At 51.8% G+C, this 21,208-nt stretch overlaps 1 protein-coding gene across 2 annotated transcripts in view; it reads right to left on the bottom strand.

Moving 5' to 3' along the window:
* Positions 1-21,208, bottom strand: part of GALNT9 (polypeptide N-acetylgalactosaminyltransferase 9) — a 110,401-nt gene that overhangs the window by 57,897 nt on the left and 31,296 nt on the right. For both annotated transcript variants that reach the window (XM_021072816.2, XM_084995947.1), the window contains exon 2: positions 14,171-14,351. In XM_021072816.2, coding sequence (XP_020928475.1) covers positions 14,171-14,351 — 181 coding nt within the window. The remainder of the gene's footprint in view (positions 1-14,170; positions 14,352-21,208) is intronic.

The following is a 21,208-nucleotide window of genomic DNA, read 5'->3' as shown; positions in this document are numbered from 1 at the left end:
GTCCTCTGTGTCCTCACATGGCCATTTCTCTGTGTGTCTGTGTCCTGGTCTCTTATAAGGACACCTGTCTATGGGATTAGGCCCCATGCTATGGCATCATTTTAATTTTGTATTTATTTTTATTAAAGAAAAAAAATTTTTTTTGGCCATGCCCACAGCATGCAGAAGTTCCCTGGCCAGGGATTGAACCCAAGCCACAGCGGCAACCTGAGCCACAAGAGTAATAACACCAGATCCTTAACCTGCTGAGCCAGCTGGGAACTCCTCAATCACTTCTTTAAAGGCCCCATCTCCACACACAGTCACATCCTGACGTCCTGGAGTTGGGATTTCGACATGTGAATCTGGGGAGTTGGGGCACAGCTCAACCTCTAACAAGACCCAGAGGATGAGGAGGACCCAGCCAGGCAAGGATCCGGTCCCAAGTGGCAGGAGAGGGTGGGCACCTTTCTAAGGGGCGATGTGCTGTTTTGCTCTATTCTGTTCATCTACACTTGAGTCACACCCTTTACAAATATTTACACCTAGGAGTTCCCATCATGGCGCAGTGGTTAACGAATCCGACTAGGAACCATGAGGTTGCGGGTTCGGTCCCTGCCCTTGCTCAGTGGGTTAACGATCCGGCATTGCCGTGAGCTGTGGTGTAGGTTGCAGACGCGGCTCGGATCCCGCGTTGCTGTGGCTCTGGTGTAGGCCAGTGGCTACAGCTCCGATTGGACCCCTAGCCTGGGAATCTCTATATGCCACAGGAGCAGCCCAAGAAATAGCAAAAAGACAAAAAAAAAAAAAAAATTTGCACCTTACAAATTGATGTTTAAGTTAGAAATTGTGCAATAGATATGGCTCATTTTTGTCCAGCACAAATTTGCATAAAAAGAATCAGTGTTCCTTATATTATAATCTCCTTCTCGTTTGAAAAAAAATTATGTTAAATATTGAGCAGATAGAAGGGGATGTTTATCACATGCAGGCCAGTATGACGTCAATGAAGCAATAACAAATCTGCGCCTTGGAGTTCCCACTGTGGCTCAGCGGTAAGGAACCTGACTAGTATCCACGAGGATGTGGGTTCACTCCCTGGCCTCACTCAGTGGGTTAAGGATCCAGTGTTGCTGTGAGCCATGGTGTAGGTCGCAGACATGGATTGGATCTCAGGTTGCTGTGGCTGCGGAGTAGGCTGGCAGCTGCAGCTCTGATTCCACCCATAGCTTGGGAACTTCCATAGGCTGTAGTGCAGCCCTAAAAAGCAAAAAGAAAAAAAAAGAAACAAACTTGCATGTAATACTCCATTGAAGACAAAGAATGTTACCATCACAAGCACAGCCTCCTCTCCTTGCGCTTTTCTTGATAGTCTCTGACCGCCAGTAGTGCACTTGGATTTGACTTAGGCTGCACTCTTCCTGTCCTGGCTTTGCTTCAAGGACAAGCTCCAATGGCCACTGGGCAGGACTGTCCCGTACTTCTGGAGGTGGACAGGACAGGTTTCCAGGCTCCTCCTGGCGGGTAGCACCGCAGGAACTCTTTCCTGGTTTGGTGTCCTTCTGTGCCTGAATCAGCCTCGGTTTCAGGGCTTGGTGGCCTCCCTGCCCAGCAGTTACCCATAGGTGTGCAGCTCCCATCCCCACCTCTGCACTGGCCAAGGAGGGGCTCTCCGAGACTGAGGAAATAAAACTAACTTCCATGCTGTAGCCCTGGAATAAGCCAGTCTAAGTGGAACCAGAAGGTTCTACTCTATAATTAAAAGCCCCATTTCTGCCAGACAGAAAATAAACCAAATTTATTTCGGTGTTTGGAAAGAATCAGAGTTCAGCAAGAGGGCTGCTCTGAGGGACCGTAAATGCAAGGACTAAGGGTGCGCCCTGGGGGAGTGGAGCAGATGCAGGGACAGATGGAGGGACACGGGCATGGGGACTGGAGTGCCCCATCACCCCTCCCAGAGCTTTGGGGAAACCCATGGTGGCCCCAGACACTGTGGCTCTTTCTTCAACATAAAACCAAAGAAAGACAAGATGATTATACTTTAAAGTTTTTTTTTTTTTTTTTGTCTTTTTAGGGCCACGCCTGTGGTATATGGAGGTTCCCAGGCTAGGGGTCAAATCGGAGCTACAACTGCCAGCCTACACCACAGCTCATGGCAACGCTGGATCCTTAACCTACTGAGTGAGGCCAGGGATTGAACCCACGTCCTCATGGATACGAGTTGGGTTTGTTAATACTGAGCCATAGTGGAACTCCTACTTTAAAAGATTTAAATTTAATTAATATTTCAAGGTTCAAACCTGCAGCCAGGTGGTCACACTCTTCCCCAAAAGGTTCAGGTCAGGAGAGGACCAGACTGCATCTCCTTGACCCCCTCCCTCCTGCTGCCCCCCTCCCCCCAGTGAAAAAGCCAGCCCCTTTCCAGCTCCACCTGCTCTGGAAAAGCCTTGGCCTTGACTTTGTTCTCACTGGCCTCTCCCTTGACCTGCCTCCTGGATGCACTCACCATCCTCTGGGGAAGGGCACGGTCTTGAGGATGCGTGAGCTGAGCTCCTCTGATCTGACCTCTGAATTTCCCTCCTTGCTCATCCGATGGTCCCAGATGGCCCCAGTGCTTCCAGGAACACACCAGGCCTGCTCCTGCCTCAAGCCCTTTGCACACCCTCTCCTGCCTGGCATACATCTCCCCAGCGTGGCCACATCGCTGGCTGCTCCTCTGTTCTCCCTCCGGGGCTGGAATCCCCAGCCAGGGCTTCCTGTTGGTTTGCTCACCACCTCCCTGGAGCCTAGAACTGCAGCTGCTCTAGGGGTTTCAACATACATCATCTAAGAAGCTTCCATCCATTCCTGGTAGAGTCAAAGGTGGGGCGTGAGGTGCACGTTTAAAAATGTAACACCTATGACGAACCTCTGACTGTTTGAAGGTAACATCAAAAATCTAAACTTGAGGAGTTCCCGTTGTGATGCAGCGGAAATGAATCCGACTAGGAACCATGAGGTTGCAGGTTTGATCCCTTGCCTCGCTCAGTGGGTTAAGGATCTGGCGTTGCCGTGAGATGTGGCGTAGGTTGGAGACGTGGCTTGGATCTGGCATTGCTGTGGCTCTGGCATAGGCCTGCGGCTACAGCTCAAATCAGACCCCTAGCCTGGGAACCTCCATATGCCACAGGTGCGGCCCTAAAAGGACAAAAAACAAAAAACAAACAAACAAAAAAATCTAAACTTGAAACTCAAGCTGGATTTGGTGCACATATGCACATCCCCACGTGCACACTCACGCCCATCCTACATCCCACACACATCCAGGAGCCCTCAACAGTGGGGATGTGCCCACCCCTCAGGGCATCTGCCTTTCTGGGGGGAACCCTCAGTCCTTGCTAAGCCATGCCAGATCCATCCATAACAGGGTTTCCAGTCTCTGTCCTATGGACTTTTGCAGCTGGGTAATTTGTCGGGCTCCCGGCACCCAGCCCAGCGTGCCTGGTGACTGATGCTAGCTAGCATGCAGCCTCCTCAAGGTTCTCTCCTTCCCCTGAAAACTGAATGCCAGCCAGAGTCCTGTCCATCCTATCTCAAGCTTTGTATGTTTGCTGTGGCTCTGCTTAGCCCCTTCCTTTCCCCCCATAACACATGGCCTCTGCCCCCACTGTCACACTCTAAGTAGCTGGGTGGAATCCCAGTCTCTGGATGCAGAAGACGTGGACCATGACTAGGTCTGAGCCTGGCAGCTCAGCAGCAGGCTCAGGGACAGACACACAATCAGAACCATGGAGAGGTTGGCTGGGGCCTTGGGAAGATAGGATGTGAGGCTGGAGCAGCTGCATCCATCTTGCACCCAGCGGTCAGAGTGAACAGCAAGCAGAGCAGAGAGTTGGTGAGATGCCAGGTCCAGATGACATCAACTGAGCCTTGAGTCCAACCTGACCCGAAGCCAGTGCACTTCCTCCAGACTTTGCAGCTGCAGGAATAGTACATTCTCTCCCTGTCTCTCCCTTTCTCTCTTTTTCCAGCTGAACCCAATCTGAGATGGATTTTCTGTCACATGGGATGAAACAGTCCTGATCCAGCACAGGTCCTGAAATGTACATGGTGCAGGGCTGGGCTTACCTGGGCTCGGGGATGCCCCTCAGGAAGGTTCTGCCTGGTCAGCTGTGCCCCAAATTGCCTGACCAAGCAGAGAGGGGAGAACAGGGGAGCCAGTGGGCTCGGTGCTCACAGAGGTAAGTCTGGCTGCTGCCTTGACCATCGCACACCCTGTCTCAGGAAGTCCCCGTCCAGGTGAGCTGGGGGCTTTCTCAGCACTGTCAAGGGAGATGACACCAGATGCTTTGTCTTAACCCTGCTCTTTTTTTTTTTTTTTTTTTTTGTCTTTTTGCCTTTTCTTGGGCTGTTCCTGCGGCATATGGGAGGTTCCCAGGCTAGGGGTCAAATCGGAGCTGTAACCACCAGCCTGTGCCAGGGCCACAGCAACTCGGGATCCGAGCCACGTCTGCGACCTACACCACAGCTCACGGCAATGCCGGATCGTTAACCCACTGAGCAAGGGCAGGGATCGAACCCGCAATCTCATGGTTCCTAGTCGGATTTGTTAACCACTGCGCCACGACAGGAACTCCCAACCCTGCTCTTATTGATGACACAGACGGTCCCAGCTAGGGACCTCGGCTGCCTTGAGAGGAGGAGAGAGCTAACTACCAACACCCTCAGCTAAATTTCCAGCAAACCCCAGTCTCTGAGACTTAGGCATCCACACAATCCTGAGATGCAAATACAGAGCAAACCAAACATGGTAGGGGCTCTGAAAAGGACCAGGAGAGCATCCTTGACCTTCCGTGGTTCATAAGACAACCCAGGACACTTGAGGGGAAGCCTGCTGGGGCTCTGAGAACATTTCCTCTATTCTTAAAAGAGGACAAGATGTAGGAACATACTCTGCCCTTCAGAAATTTGACCTGTGAAGATATGATGCTAGAGCCACAGCAACCATATTGTGACCATGAGGCAATAAATAAGCCTGATGCACTGAGCAGGGCAGAGCAGAGACTTGGAAAGAGCCCAAATCCCTGATGATGTCATTGACCCACCAATGGAAAACTCCCCTCACCCCCATCCCCGAGCTTGTGGACTTTTTGTTATTTAAGATCAGGAATCCCATTGCTGTTGCAACCACCTCTGAGGTGTTGGGTTTTTCATCTGAGAACATGTTCACTGACGCAGAACAGTCATTTTTTTTAGGGGGAATCCCACTCCTCCTTCAGAATGCCATCCAGCCCTTGTGCCCCCAAACATGACCCCACTGGTCTGAGATGGGCACTGTGCCAGATTGTACTTTCCAAAGATGCTGCAACAACACCTGAAACCTCCCCTGGGGACTGACCCCACCTCCCCTTGAACCTTGGTGGGTTCTGCTGCCTCTCCCCAACAGAATACGGCAGGAGGAATTCGTGGCTTCTGAGCTGAGTCATTACAGTCCATCTGCTGCCAGGGATGTGCATGATGAGTCCCAGATGGTTTTAGCCCCTGCTTTGAGCCCCCCTCCATTACACCTCCCCAGCAGAGGTCCCAAAGTTACTGCTCAGAGAGGCCACGCCCCCTTCGGCCCATCTGAACCCCTGCTTCTGAGTCCATTAAAACTTGGTTTGGAATTCCCTTTGTGGTTCAGTGGTGAACAAACTCAACTAGGATCCATGAGGATGCGGGTTTGATCCCTGCTCAGTGGGTTAAGGATCCGGCATTGCCATGAGCTGTGGTGTAGGTAGCAGACAAGGTTCGGATCCCGTGTTGCTGTGGCTGTGGTATAGGCTGGCAGCTATAGCTTCAGTTCGACCCCTAGCCTGAGAACTTTCATATGCCATGTGTGGGGCCCTAAAAAGCAATGAAATAAAAAAACAACAACAATAGCAACAAAACCAAAAAAAAAATGTGGCTTATTTACTACTCTTGACAAGTTTGTAGCTTGTGGCTGATGGTGCAGCATGTTAAGGACCTGGCATTGTCACTGTTGTGTCTCTGGTTACTGCTGTGGTTCAGGTTGCAGCTGTATTATGGGTTCCAGCCCTTGCCTTGGAACAAACAAATAAAAATTTGCTTTAACGCAGCTGACCATGGGGTAGTTTGCTAAATAGGAACCATGAGTAGGACGGGCGCTTCCCCAAAGTGCAACAATTCTGTCCTTTTCTTGGACATCCGGTGATCTGCATGGTGCTGGCTTCATGCCCATTCCATCAGGTCACGGCCGAAGGAGGGGTGGGGCCATGGGCCCCAGAGAGGCTCAGCCTTCACATTCCCTGCCCGGAGCCAGAGAAGCAGAACGTCCTCAACCACAAGGCTGTTTGGCAGAGGATTTATAAACCCTGGCAGCGGGCACGATGACGAGCTCTCAAAGCCACTTCCGAGGTCGTGGCTGGAATGCAAGGCAGGAGGCATTCCGGCTGGCCTCCCAGCCAGCAGGGCCACAGCAGCAACACTAATGGAAATTTATGGGGATGCCCTTTGTGCCACTGGAGAAATCAACACAGGATGGAGAGGGGATGGAGTGGCTCACCATCCCGGCGGGGGCGGGGGCGGGGGCAGCCAGCTTCAGCACACACATCCACCTCCCACGGCAGCAGCAGTGGAGGAGACAGGTCTGGGCTTAGTGCAGACCAGGGAAGCGGAAGCTGCACCCTTTGGAAACCAAGACTGATGTTTCTGGGAACAGCAGCCAGGAGGGTTCTTGGAAGTGTGTCACCGGGGGAGTGTGGTAGCCTTCCTGGTAGCGGTGTCTGCCTGCCATGTCAATACAATTCCGTCCTCTCAGGAATATCCGTGTGAGCTTGGAATTCTAAATGAGTTCAGCCCACACTGATGCCTGATCCTCCTGCCAGCTCAAGGCAGGATTCTTTTTTTTTTCGTTTGGCTTTTTCGGGCCACACCCGCGGCATATGGAGGTTCCCAGGGTAGGGGTCCAATTGGAGCTGTAGTCGCCGGGCCTACAGCACAGCCGCAGCAACATAAGATCCTTAACCCACTGAGCAAGGCCAGGGATTGAATTGGCGCCTTAATGGATGCTAGTCGGGTTCATTAACCACTGAGCCACGATGGGATCTCCTCTTTTTTTTTTTTTTTTTTTTTGGTCTTTTTAGGGCCGCATCCAAGGCATATGTGAGTTCACAGGCTAGGGGTTGAATTAGAGCTGCAGCTCCCAGCCTACACCACAGCCACAGCAACTCGGGGTCCAAGCCATGTCTACGACCTACACCACAGCTCACGGCAACACTGGATCCTTAACCCAATGACCGAAGCCAGGGATCACATTCACATTCTCATGGATAATAGCCAGGTTTGTTACTGCTGAGCCAAGACAGGAACTCCCCCAGGCAGGATTCTGATGGGTATAGAGGCAGAGCAGCCCCCACGGTAAACGACAGATACGAGAGGCTGCTTGGGAAAGTGGGGGATCGGCGGATGGGGAGATCAGTGGTAGGAGAAATGCCAAGCCTCCTGCTTTGGGATCCTGTCTTTCTAAGACTGAGTCCATTCATCATCCAGTAAGCTGGCTGAAGGACCTCTCAAACACACATAGGTGCACATATGCAAGCGCACAAATTCATGCACACACCCATGTGTACAAGCATATGTGCACACAAGTAAATCACTGGGAAAACACATGTGCACACAATCGCATGCACACACAATACAGATGTACTCATTCACTTTACACATGCTCATGCATACCTTCACAGGCACCTTGCACACAGCCACACGAGGTGGGGACATTAATGGCTTCTATTTACTGGCAGTGCCTAGGCCAGCGCTAAGGGCAAGCACAGACCTCGGACTCACTGTTCCACCCAGGCCCTACCTCACATGGACTAAGCAGCTGTGGGCCGACCTGCTCGACAGCTTCAGGAAGACGAGTGGACTGAGATGCACGAGAATCTCTGCACCGTGTGTTCGAGGAGATGTGAGCACACATGCCACCCACAGGGCTCCGAGCAAAATCCTGGCAGACCCACTGGTCAGAAGCAGAACACTGGAATGTGCACAGAAAGACCCCTCCTGCCCAACCCCCACAGGATCCTGTGAGACAGTCACACACGGGGTACCCATTGCCTCGAGGCCTCGAGGTACCCAGGAGAGCGAGTGGACTGCAAAATCCACAAATCCCTAGGTGCCATGCTGCCGAGAAACCCCTGGGGCACCCAGAGTGTCACTGCCTGTGCAGCAAGGTCCATCAAGGCCTGGCTGTGCCATCTTCTGGCCCACGACTCCAGCCCCTCCAGGCACTCCCTCTGGCCCATTGACTTGTCGTGGGCTTGTGTCCAGCTCATCACGAGTGTATTCTGTACCTCAGCCCCAGCAGTGCAGCAGGGCCTCGGAGGGTGCTCTGTGAGCCCCTAGGATGGAGAGCAGAAGGGGAAGGGGGAAGTGGGACCCCCTGGCATTTGTTCATCCAGCCCCCAGCAGGATCTGGGGAGGCCCTATCCCCCCAACCCAGCAAATACACAGCTGAGATGGAGCCACAGGCAGGCAGCCTCTGCTCCCCCTGTCCCACTTCCTTAGCTTCCATCCTGCCACAGGGGAACCACCTGGGACTGAGGAAGGGCCCCTCCCACAGCAGGGCCAGTGGGTGAGGGGCTGCTATCCTCTGCGAACCCCCCTCCCACCTCCACCACCCAGAGAAGGAGGCTCAACTGCGGGACCCCTGCCCTCCCCAGGAACCTCCTTCCCTGACACACACGAGGCTCCGAGGTCTCAGGGGCTGGTGGGAGGCGCAGGGCTTATCGTGGTAAGGGTCAAATGGCTGTGGCAGTTCCACCTGAGGAAAAGAACCAACATGTCTCCATGACAACACTGCGCTTCCTGTCCATCGTCTGGGACCCTTGCCTCCACTCCCAGATCCTCAATGAGGCCGGTGTCTGAGCCCCTACGAGAAGCTGGGATCAGCACGCCTGCCTCCAGCGCCTCGTGGTCGCCCTCACTAAATCTGCACTTATTACACCTGACAGCCAAGCTGTGCATGGAGGAGACGATTAATGTGCGCTAAGACTTCGCCAGCACGTATTGGGAAGGGGGCGGGGGGCAGGGGGTGGCGGATGTTACTGCGTGGGAATGCAGGACCGGGTCTCAGATGAGGCTGTTCATTTTTATGATCCTGTTTAATTTGGCTTTGCCCGTCTTCCTTTCACTATCCCATGGGCCAGTCTTAACAATCAAGATCTATGTTATGAGCTTTGTGACATAATTAAAACCACTGCTTAATTAGAAAAGTGATCTACTTCCAGACAAAGGGAAATCAATCATGTATCTGACCAAGGAAGGCAGAGAGAACTTTGGTTTGAAAGTGAACTGAGCTACCAGTTGGGGTGGGAACACATGCCCACATGTGTGCACGTACACGCCTGAACTGCGGGCACACACATGCACACTGCACACAAGTGCACATACTCCTGCAGCCCTCGTGTGCTCTGATGATTAGGCCTATGGGAGGCACTCTGTTAAGGCAGCTTCTCATTGGATGGATGGGCTGGGGGTAGGGAGGATTTGAGGCTGTTTAGGAAACCAACCTCTGAAAGTTTCAGATGGGCAGAAACTGAGCTCGCATTTATGCAATTATTCATTTAATCCTCCATGAACATTTGCCCAAGGCCTCCTAAGCACCAGGCATGGCCACTGATGTGTGACAGCATAGAGCTGCTGTTTGCAGAGGGAAGTCTCTTCTGACACCCTTTAACCTCCCAAGCCTGAGTATCAGCCCTTTGAAGCTCCCGCAGGCCCCAGGCATTCTTAGCGCAGCACGATTGTCTGATTCCTGTTGCAGTCCCTGGAAAGACTCACCTGGTATACTGGGTCAGGGCTTGTCCAATGGGCTGTGGGTGGGGCCGAGGTGGGCCGAGGGGGCTGAGGCAGCTGGCACCAGCTGGTGTGACCATGTGTGTGCTGGCTCTCTGGGCCTGGCCATGGGGACGCCTAGAGGGAACATGCTGGGGCTTCCTCCCAACATGGCAGCTCGTGGGCCAGGACCCGAGCCTGGCTGGCAGGGGGCCCCTGGAAGCCCCAGAGCCTCACCTCTACCCTGGATCCATGACCAGCCACAAAAGCCCACCCAAATGCAAGGGAAGGGACACTCTCTCCACCTTTTTTTATTTTTTGCTTTTTAGGGCGGCACCTGCAGCATATGGAAGTTCCAAGGCTAGGGGTCCTATTGGAGCTGCAGCTGCTGGCCTACGCCACAGCCATAGCAATGCCCAATCCGAGCAGAATCTGCAACCTACGCTGCTGCTTGTGGCAACGCTGGATCCTCCACCCACTGAGCAAGGTCAGGGATCAAACCCACATCCTCATGAATACTAGTCAGGTTCTTAACCCACTGAGCCACAGTGGGAACTCCCCCTCTCCACTTCTTGATCTTATTGAGGAGGGCCAAGTTTCCGGAAGAGGGTTTGGATCCACCTCTGGAAAATATGATCTGCTACACCAGGTGATGTGAGAAAGGCATGATGGAGGGAGCATGCCACACGATGGGGCTTGGCCACATCCAGAGGTCTCCTGATGTTGCAGGTAAAGTTGTGTGGGGCCACAGCCGTGCCCCTTCATGTGCCTACCAACTGTGGCTGCTCTCAGTGCAGCCCCACCCAGCTCCCAGCCCTCCGCCTCCCACCCCCCTTGGTCCTTCAGCATGACCGGAGTCAGCAGCCTTTACTTTCTCAGCAGACCTTCGGGCTGCCTGAGTCCCAGCTCTGCACCTATGAGATGGGGTCCTTCCTGCCTCAGTTTCCTCATCCGTAAAGTGGGGGCAACACTGGTCCTCAAAGCCTGGCTGCAGGATTAAGAGAGCTAATACCTGGCCTGCCGGTAGTACTCTGTGTCTTCAGTAAGCCCACAGAAGAGCTCAGGCACCACTCTCTGAGCTTCATTGGAGCCTGGGTCTCCATCCGGGGAGCTGGGGCCCGTGTTCTAAGCAATGCTTTCGCAAGGGCTCTCACTGCATGTGACTCACCCCCATGATGCAGTCCACTGAGCACAGAGGGAAATGCTGGGCTGAGTGACAGTGACAAGCTCCAGAGAGGCCCAAGGCAGAGCCAGAAAAATGAGGTCTTTGGGAAACAGGGCAAGACTGAGCTTTCTTCTGTTACAACAGGTGCTGTCAGGTGAAGGAGGAGACACAGCAAGGAGGAGAGCCCCCTCTCTGCCTCTGATCCCCATCCAGTGGCTGCAACCCCCTCCCCCCAAGGTCACAGGGATGTGCCACGTGGGATCAGGAGGTGGAACATGTGCCACTATGTGCCAAGTCAGCCCTGGTGTCCCCACCACTACTATGTATGCAGGAAGGGGTTCACACAGCCAGTCTGGCTTGTCCACACTCAAGGTCTGGCCTCAGCCCAGCTCCAGGGTGGTGACCTCTGAGCCGTTGGAACATCCTGCCTCATAAGAGTGTCGTGTTCTGGAGTTCCCACTGTGGGTCAGCAGGTTAAGGATCCAGTGTTGTCTCTGTGGCAGTGCGGGTTTGATCCCCAGCTGAGCACAGGAGCTTAAGGATCTGGTGTTGCTATAGCTATGGTGTAAGTCACAGCTACAGCTCAGATTCCATCCCTGGCCCAGGAGCTTCCATATGCCACTAAAGAGGCCAAAAAAAAAAAAAAGTTACTTTCAGCTGGAGGCCTGGGGCCTTGTCACATAATCTTTGCTGCAATGAGATTCATGTGGGGCCTCAGCTTGCAGGAGCTGGATTGTGTGGTCAGCCAGTCAAAGTCATACTTTTTTTTTTTTATCTTTTTGCCTTTTCTAGGGCCACTCCCATGACATATGGAGGTTCCCAGGCTAGGGGTCTAATCGGGGCTGTAGCTGCCAGCTTACTCCACAGCCACAGCAACGCGGGATCTGAGCCACATCTGCAACCTACACCACAGCTCACGGCAACGCCAGATCCTTAACCCACTGAGTGAGGTCAGGGATCGAACCTGCAGCCTCATGGTTCCTAGTCAGATTCATTGACCACTGAGCCATGACGGGAACTCCCCAAAGTTCCTCATGCTTACCCCACACTGCTGGATGAATCAGGTACTGTTCCCCCCAGCCCCACTGTGAGGGACACCCAGAAACTCCTGCCTGCAACACATGTGTAATAGCTTTGCTGAGCCCTGGGAATACTTTTAGTGAGTCACTGAACTCGAGGTTGGTCTTGGAGGTCCTTGGCTGGGCACCCTGACTTCCCGGGAGCTCGGAGCCAAGACCGGTGTCAACTCCAGCGAACTCACAGACTAGGTAACTTAGTTCACCCTGCAAAAGTGAGGACACAATGGGGGAGGGTTCAGAAATTCACACACACACACACACATACACATACACACACACACATACACCCTCAGAGCACAGACTGGGCACTTCCAGAACCTGAGTCATTCAGGTCCGTGTCCGTGGCTGCTGTCACATCTCTGCACCACCTGAATTATTATTTATTTCGTATGTTCCTTCAGATCAGCCTGTTACACACCTAACTGCATTTTTCATTCAAAAAGGAATCTTTATTTCATTGTTGAAAATGTAAAGCAGCATTACCTGTGCTAAATCAGTGGTGATCATGAACATAAATGTGATGAAAATAAAATAGCACCGTTGCACACAACGCGTGGGCAAGGCTTGGGCATGCCCTGCTCCTGGCTCTCTGTGTCTAACACAACAGAAGTGGAAGGTGCCACGGCAGCAGGGTGGTAACCTCCCCCCACCAAGTGACTCCAAGCTATCCACAGAACGTGGCAGCACCTAAGGTCTAAGGGACAGGGCAGGGCTAGAACAAGGAATAGGTTGCAGGGAGGGGAAGGGCGGGCAGACCAGCTGGTCAATGCACCCCAGGTACCCCACCCCCACCCCCAGCCACAAATCACTGCCAGCCCAGCCCAAACCACTGCCAGTCCCGCCACACAACCACTGCCCACCCCGTTGTTTCTGGGCACATCACCTGACACACTCCATGCACAGCAAGCCCTCAGGCTTGGAGGCACAGGGAGTCAGTGAGAGCCACCTCCTTCCCCCGCCCCCCACCCCCTGTGGGCCAGGGCAGCCCCAAGGCCAGTTCTCTAGTCCACCTGCATCCCAGTGGAGCTCATCCTCCACCCACCACCTGTACCCACAACAATGACACACTTCTCAGACTCCCAGCCCTTCCCTGTTCACCTTCCCAACACCTCCCAGGGTTCCTAGGATGTCTTCCCAAACCAGAGTCCTGTCTCAGGGGCCACAGCAAGGAAAGGGACAAATCAAGAAAGGAGCTAAAAACACACACACACCCTCCGCACGCCTTTCCTTGAAGGCTGCTCCAGAGGCTGAGACACAGCCTCCTGTCATTGACTCAGGACACAGTGCAGCAACCTCGAGCACATGACTGCCCAGCCCAACCCAGCTCTGAACTCTGGCCTCTGCTGGGAAGATGCATCTGAAAATGCTTTTCCTGTTCACGGTTCCTGGCTGCAGGACAGAAAGAAGCCTGGCCGCTCGCCATTCACCTCCAGGGCCCAGGTGCCCTGCGTGGCTGAATTTATGAAAGCCATGGGATCCACTTAACGTCACATTTTGTTCCCATCTCACCTCTGCTAAAGTTGTGAGTAAGCTTTAGTAGAGGATGCAGTGATCTAAGGCCAGGAGTCAATCCTGAGTGACCACAAGGCAAGGCCATCACCATGGAGGGACCTGACTTTTCTGACTAATCAAGGGCTGTGGTTTTGGAGGCAGATGGGACCAGGGTTGACAGGCAACTGACAGATATGGCAAATGCCTTTTAGGCAGGGGCGAAGCTCACTTCAGGTAGACTCTCCACCCACCATCACTGTCATTGGACCAAGAGCGGGGGGGACAAACCCACTTGGCAGAGCCTGATGTTTCAGGCTGGTGTCACTTGTGGCTCATGTCACTTGTGGCTCGTGTCACTTGTGTTAGTGGTGGCACCTGGAGCACCAGCGATGGTGCAGCCCAGCTTCCTCAGACCTGCCAACCGTTGTGTCAAAAGGGACTGCGCGGCCTCAGTCCTGTAGCTGGACACCTGGAGAAGACGCCCATGGCCAAGAGCAGAGAAGCCAGGAGAGGAAGACTGCCCAGGATGGCCCCTGCCTCCAGGCGCCCCTCCCCCACCCTGCCTGTCCAGCTGAGCCCAGTGAACTCTGCGGCCTACAGGGCTCCCTGGAGGTGTCTGTGGGTGGTGGGGCCATGTACTCACTTTTTGGGCCTGTAGTCCGGGATAGTCCTGTCCAGGGAGATGCGGTCACTGAGCTGTGCGTTGTATCCGTATTCCTCATACTTGCTTTCCGTCTCCTGGCTGTCATCACGCAGCGTGGCCGCCATGCCACCCTGGCCCAGGCCACCCGGCCCCTCCACCAGGCCAATGGGCTTGGCAAGGCCTGGAGGAAATGAGAAAAGAGGGGGTCAGTGTCCTATCCCATGTCCTACCCCACGTTCCTCTCAGCCTCTCCCTAACGGTGTCTTTCTTTCCTCCCTCCTTCCCTTCCCTCCTTTTTTTGGACACACCCGTGGCATGGGGAAGTTCCTGGACCAGGGGTGGAAGCCATGCCACAGCTGTAACCAGAGCCACAACAGTGACAACATGGGATCCTTAACCCATTGAGCCACCAGGGAACTCCCGACGGCCTCTTTCTTTCTTCAGATGCAAACTCAGCATATTCCTTAGATACTGCAGGATTCCAACTCTAGGACCTTGCAGGAAAGGCAAAGCTATGGAGGTTGGGGGAGAGATGAAGAGGTAGAGCGTGGGGGATTTTTAGGGCAGTGAAACTACTCTATGTGATTTTATAACAGTGGCTACATGTCATTATACATTGGCCCAGACCCAGAGCATGTACAACACCAAGAGTGAACCCTCATGTAAATTGTGGACTTTGATGATGATGCATCAGTATAGGTTCACCAATTGTAACAAATGTACCACATTAATGCAAGGTGCTGATAACAGGGGAAACTGTGGAAGGAGGGGCTACTTGGGAACTCTGCACTCTTCACTCCATATTTCTGTAAACCCAAACCTATTTGAAGAAGCAAACTCTATTAAATTTTTAAAGTATAAAGTAAAGATATTGTTCACCCCACTCCCTTGCTCACCAACCCTTTGTTGCTCTTTACAATTTAAACCAGTTGTGCACCCACACAATGCAATGCTGCTTTGGGATACAAAGGAAGGAGCTACTAAAGATGCAACAACCTGGATGAATCTCAAAAGCACGAAGCCCCCAAAGATACAGAGGGAAACATTTGTATGACTCTGTTTACAAAAGTTCAAGGACAGATGAAGCTACTTTGTGGTGACAAAAGTGAGAGCAGGGGACCTCTGGGACGAGGGTGGCATTGGCTTTCCTGGGGTGATCAGCTTGTGTGTGCATGTGTGGGTGCCTAAGAAGGCCAGGCCAGGAGCGTGTTTTCCTGGAATGTTCTCTTTGGTCACTTGTGCCAGGAAAGGAGACCAGAGCAGTGCCCCACCAGGCAAAGACAGCACCTTTTGCTCTCTCTGGAATGGACGATTTTGGGGCATCTGGGCTTTGGGAGTGGGGCCCAAGGAGCAGTAGTTTAAGCCAGGCAGAGTTGGGATGAAATCCCGTCTCCAAAATGCACTCATTAGCTTCCATGGAGAGGTCCCTGTCCTACTTCAGGCCACTAGAAGTGCACTCTAGGAAATATCCAACACTGACGACACACGCTGCCCCACACTAGGTACAGGCTCTTGTGACACCCACCCCCTCCGTAGGTTTTTTAATTAAACAAGGAGGCCACTAGACTGAGGGGGGTCTAATGCATGGCTTCCTTATGCAAGCAAACCCAAATATAAGTTCGTAAATGGCTAAAGGTTAAGAGATGGAAAGCCAATCACACATAGCCCGTCATGGCAACCACGCATAGTCAATCACAGCCAATCACAGCCAATCACAAAGAGCCCACCATGCAGCCAATCACAGGCAACCACACACAGCTAATCACAGCCAGTCACACAGAGTCAATCATAGCCAATCACACACAGCCAATCACAGCCAACCACAAAGAGCTAGGCTTTAAGCCACACCAATCAACAATCTCCTTTGCTTCGCTTGTGCACTTTTTCTCTCCATATACTTTCTCCAGCTCCTAACCTCTCCTGGTTTGGCACCGCCCCATCCCAATCAATTATTGTCCAGATATTATCTTAAGATTTGTCATATGCTTCAGTTTATCTACGAACAGTTCCCAGCGAGGGCAGGGATGGAGCAGCCGACCTCCATCCTCCATACCTCCTGGTGGGCCCCCCTGTTCACCAGAGCCAAGGCCAGAGGCTCCAGGGACCTCCAGTGTTCTGGAATATTCCTTTTTAAATGGAAAACGTAGGATTGAAAGATACGCATTTGGATGTAAAATTGAAAAGTTACATGACACTAATCACTTCCACTTCTTATTTTAATATGGCAAAGTGAATACATACATATATATATATATATGTATATGTCTCATGCTGTTTTTAAACGTCTGTACTGTACTTGCAATTTTCTTTGAAAAGTCTGTAAATAGATGTCTCCCACAGACAGATGTGCTTCCAAACCTGAAGGGAGAGTCTGCCTAGGGGAGTGGGAGGACCACCTGCAGCTGCCAGGCCCTGACCACACAGCTGGGGCTCATTCACACCCATTTCCTGCTTATAAAAGTAAAATATGCATATGTTTAAAAAATTCAAACCATTCAGAAAGCTATAAAAACAAAGAGTTAATATTTCCTGGGCTGTTTCCCTCCGCAAGCCCCCCTCTCCATAGGAAATGATTTTTTCTGACGTTCGCCCTTCTCATTTTATGCGCTGCACACATGCATAGTTATTTTATGAATCTGGTTCTTGCTGTGTCAGCCAAGACAATTGCCCTTGACTTCTGGCATGAGAGATGAGGAGTGGGGTCCATTTCCACCACCGCCTACATCCCTGTCCCCACCCCCTTCCTCCCTTGGTTTTCCTTTTTTTTTTTTTTTTTTTGTCTTTTTGCTATTTCTTGGGCCGCTCCCGCCGCATATGGAGTTTCCCAGGCTAGGGGTCTAATCGGAGCTGTAGCTGCCAGCCTATGCCAGAGCCACAGTAACTCGGGATCCTAGCCGCGTCTGCAACCTACACCACAGCTCACGGCAACGCCGGATCCTTAACCCACTGAGCAAGGGCAGGGATCGAACCCGCAACCTCATGGTTCCTAGTCGGATTCGTTAACCACTACGCCACGACGGGAACTCCCCTTGGTTTTCCTTAGCTATGTTATTATTCTGGTGGTTATTTTTGTGACCTTAAAGGGAACACTTGACACTGTAAATCAACGATAATGGAAAAAATAAAAATCATAAAATAAAAAAAAAATAATAAAAGGAACACTTGAGGCTCTACTTTTAGAAATATCAACTTTAGCTGCCAGCTGTTGACTCCCTACCAGGTAAGATGAGAAATGAGCAAACCCAAATATAAGTTTGTAAATAGCTAAAGGTTAAGTTCAATGGCTATAAAATGTCAGTTACTTATATATATATATATTCGTTTCAGATATATATGGATAGGTTCCTAGAAGGATGGAGATGGACCCCCCCACCCCCTGAATGTGACTGTTCACCTCGGAGACCTGCTGCAGACATGGGTAAGTCCCAGCACAAGATCTGCACCCTTTCTCGGAATGCAGAGCATAGATTAACCACCTACAAGGATTAACTGCCCTCTGTCACAGGACTTGACCACCTACACCCCCCCACCTACTCCTCCCTTGACCTTGCCCTCCTCCTTCTTCATCGTTTCTGCCACAAGTTCCCACCATGAATTCCGGCCACAGATTCCCGCCACAGATCCTTTATAAGCCTAGTACCTCCTCACAGTCAGGGCTGGCACCATCTGGAGCTCAGCCCGTGCCCCTCTGATGCCTTAATAAATCTCTTTTGCTTTACCATCTAGGCCTTGCGTGTTCCTCCCTCAGCAAACCTAACATATATATACAGAAATATCTGAATAAGTTTAGATGTTTGTCTCACAGCACTGTGCCTAGTTAACCATACAGTATTGCGCACTTAAAATTTTGTTAAGAGGGCACATCTCATGTTCATAATAAAAATAAATAAATCTTTTAAATGTTGAATTGCAGAGTTCTCATGGTGGCTCAGTGGATTAAGAACCTGACATAGTGTCCTCGAGGATGTGGGGTTTTGGGTTTTTTTTGGACTTTTTGCCATTTCTTGGGCCACTCCCATGGCATGTGAAGGTTCCCAGGCTAAGGGTCTAATTGGAGATGTAGCCGCCGGCCTACAGCAACGCTGGATCCGAGCTGCGTCTGTGACCTACACCACAGCTCACGGCAACACAGGATCCTAACCCACTGAACAAGGCCAGGGATCAAACTGGCAAACTCACGGTTCCTAGTCGGATTCGTTAACCACTGAGCCACAACAGGAACTCCCGAGGATGTGGGTTTGATCCCTGGCCTCGCTCAGTAGGTTAAGGATCACAGATGCAGTGATCCAGTGTTACAGTGGCTGTGGCATAGGCCTCAGCTGCAGCTCCAATTTGACCCCTAGCCGGGAACCTCCATATGCTGCAGGTTCGGCCATAAAAAGAAAAAAAAAAAGTTAAATTGCAAAAAAAAAAGAAAAAAAAAGAGAGAGAGAGAGAGGAAAAGAAAAGACATTAGCATACTTCCCTCTGTATCTCCTGTGCCTACATAGCTTTTACTGCATCAAAGGGCATTTGTAACATCTATATTTTGCTCTGTAACTGCAATCTGGCTTTCCGCAGATTTGTCCATAGTTCGATTCTAAAATGAGATCGGAGTCCACATTTGCCACATTGTGATTATGTAAATAGTGTTTGCTGTGGAGCCAAGCAATGAGGGACCATCAGGACCAAAGTGGAATTCTCTCACTACCTAAACCTGTGCCCTTAGTGAAGAATTTTCTTTTTTTCTTTTCCAGTGGTTGAATCAGAACTGTAGCTGTAACCAACCACAGCCATGGTGTAGTGGGGAAGTCGTAGGGAGCCCTCCCAGAACAAAGGGAAGGCAATGTGTGCAACTGGCATCTGTGTGCGCATGCGCAACTCTGTGGCAGTATGATGTAATCGGTACTCCTGTGCGCAGACGCAACTATGTAACATGAACTGTACATGTTACATATCAGAATTTACAGAATGTGTGTTACTTTATAAGGGAGACAAAGGACCAAGATGTAGCGAGAAAACCAGCTGAGGTATATAAGGCAACCGCCGCCCACTGCGTTCCGGGCTCAGCCTTTGGATATGAGTCTGCTGAGTCAGTGCCAGCACAAATAGCTGCTTCCCGGAAGTAAGACTCAGGGTCCCATCTCTCTGTACATCGTAAGTCCTACAACAATGGCAACACCAGAACCCAGCCCCATTTTCAACCAATGTCGCAGCTTGAGGCAATGCCAGATCCTTAATCCGCTGAACAAGGCCAGGGATGGAACCTGAATCTTCACAAGAGACAACGTCGGTTCTTAACCCGTTGAGCCACAATAGGAACTCCAAGAGTTTTCAGTTGTCAAGGTGTATTAATTACCTTCTCTGACCCTCTGTTAATTTCCCCAAATCATTCATATTTTGGTTAGCTTTAGGTTGGGATCTTGACTTTCTGTACTGCTTCTTAGGGTGAATGTATAAGGATGATAACAGTAACACTCAGTAGCACAGCCCTTTAGATATGAGTGAGGGCTGTAATTCACCCCATTTTGCAGATAAATTAATCGAGAGGTCACGTGATGTGCTCAGGGCCACACAGTGTCCAAGCACAGAACCAGCATCTGTACGCAGGCAGTGGTGGCAGAAAGGGAAGCTTCACTGCCTTGCTCCTTCCTGCCTCTGGAGAGCTCCGGGCTTCCGGAGTTACCTGTCTTGTGGCATAGGGTCCAGTTTTCCCCCACAGACACTCTTTGCGGCAGGTCTGGGACTAGAGTGAGGTACCTGGGGTGCGTGAGATTCAAGGAGATATCCACTCTCGAGTCCCTGTCTGGCAAAGCCCTCCATGTCCTTGCTCCTTGAAACAGCAGTCTGCCAGGTACCCACGTCCACAAATAACCACCAGAGCACCATAACTGTTGATTTAAGTGTTATAAATAAATTTGCTCGAAGTGGATTCACAAATAAAGAATCCATGAATAGCGAGGAAGTGCTGCACTTTGATATCTTAGCCATCGCCGTGACCGTCATGGGTCATTGCTGAATGAGCACCCCAGGAGCCTTGCCTGTGTTCTTGGCTGTGGATCTGCCAGCAGCCATGGAGCCTGGAGTGGTGTGAGCTGGGGGTGTGAATGGAGGGTGAATGACTGAGCTGGTCACAGAGGGAGGGCAGGGAGTCAGCACACCAGCCCCACGGGTGGCTGCACCTCCCACCCCCACCATCCTCACCCAGAGTCTATTCCACTGGGCCTTGGAGGCAGCGGTGGCTCCGCAGAGGATGGTGGTTCTCAAACCTGAGCCAGGCCCCTGGAGGATGCAGAATGCAGGGGCCCACCAGAGCATCTGATTCCGAAGGTCCCAGATGAACGGGAGAACTGGCATCTCTAAGAAGCCTCCAGGAGACACTGATGCTGCCAACTAGGGACTCTTCTCAGAGGACCTTTGCCCTGGAACAAGGGCTTATGGCCTTTCATTCTTTCATGGGTACAAGATGCATGCTGGGGGAGCTCCTGTTGTGGCTCAGTGGAAATGAACCCGACTAGTATCCATGAAGATTTGGGTTCGATCCCTGGCCTCGCTTAGTGGGTTAAGGATTTGGCAGTTGCCATGATCTGTGGTGTAGGTCACAGATATGGCTTGGATCCCACGTTACTGTGGCTGTGGTATAGGCTGGCAGTGCAGCTCTGATTTGTCCCCTAGCCTGGGGACTTCTATATGCTGCAGGTGCAGCCCTAAAAAGAAAAAAAAAAAAAAAAAGATGCACTGTGGACTGACAAGAACATTGTGCAAACCCTCCCTCTGGCCTCTGGGGCGGGGGCAGGGAGATGCTGCAGAATGCTGGTGCCAGGGGGCGGGGGTGTCCTGGGTGGGCACCTCCTGGGCCCTGGTGCCCTCTTGGCCCTGTGGTGAGGCTGCCGAGGCTCTAAGAGGCTGCCCCCACCAGCACCCCTGCAGGGAGGCAAGGAGTCAAAGCTGCCTGCCAGGGCTCTCTGATGGTCCCCACCACGGTTCTCTGGAGCAGGGCAAATGTATGACAGCTCCCCCAATTGAAAACCCATGGATCCGATTTGGCTTTTAAGGAAA

The sequence above is a fragment of the Sus scrofa genome, chromosome 14 (assembly GCF_054392235.1).
Source record: "Sus scrofa isolate SSC_HxYL_T2T_F1_AM1 chromosome 14, Sscrofa_HxYL_maternal_Yorkshire_Landrace_v2.0, whole genome shotgun sequence".
Lineage (NCBI taxonomy): Eukaryota > Metazoa > Chordata > Mammalia > Artiodactyla > Suidae > Sus > Sus scrofa.
This window is presented reverse-complemented; position numbering and strand designations above follow the sequence as displayed.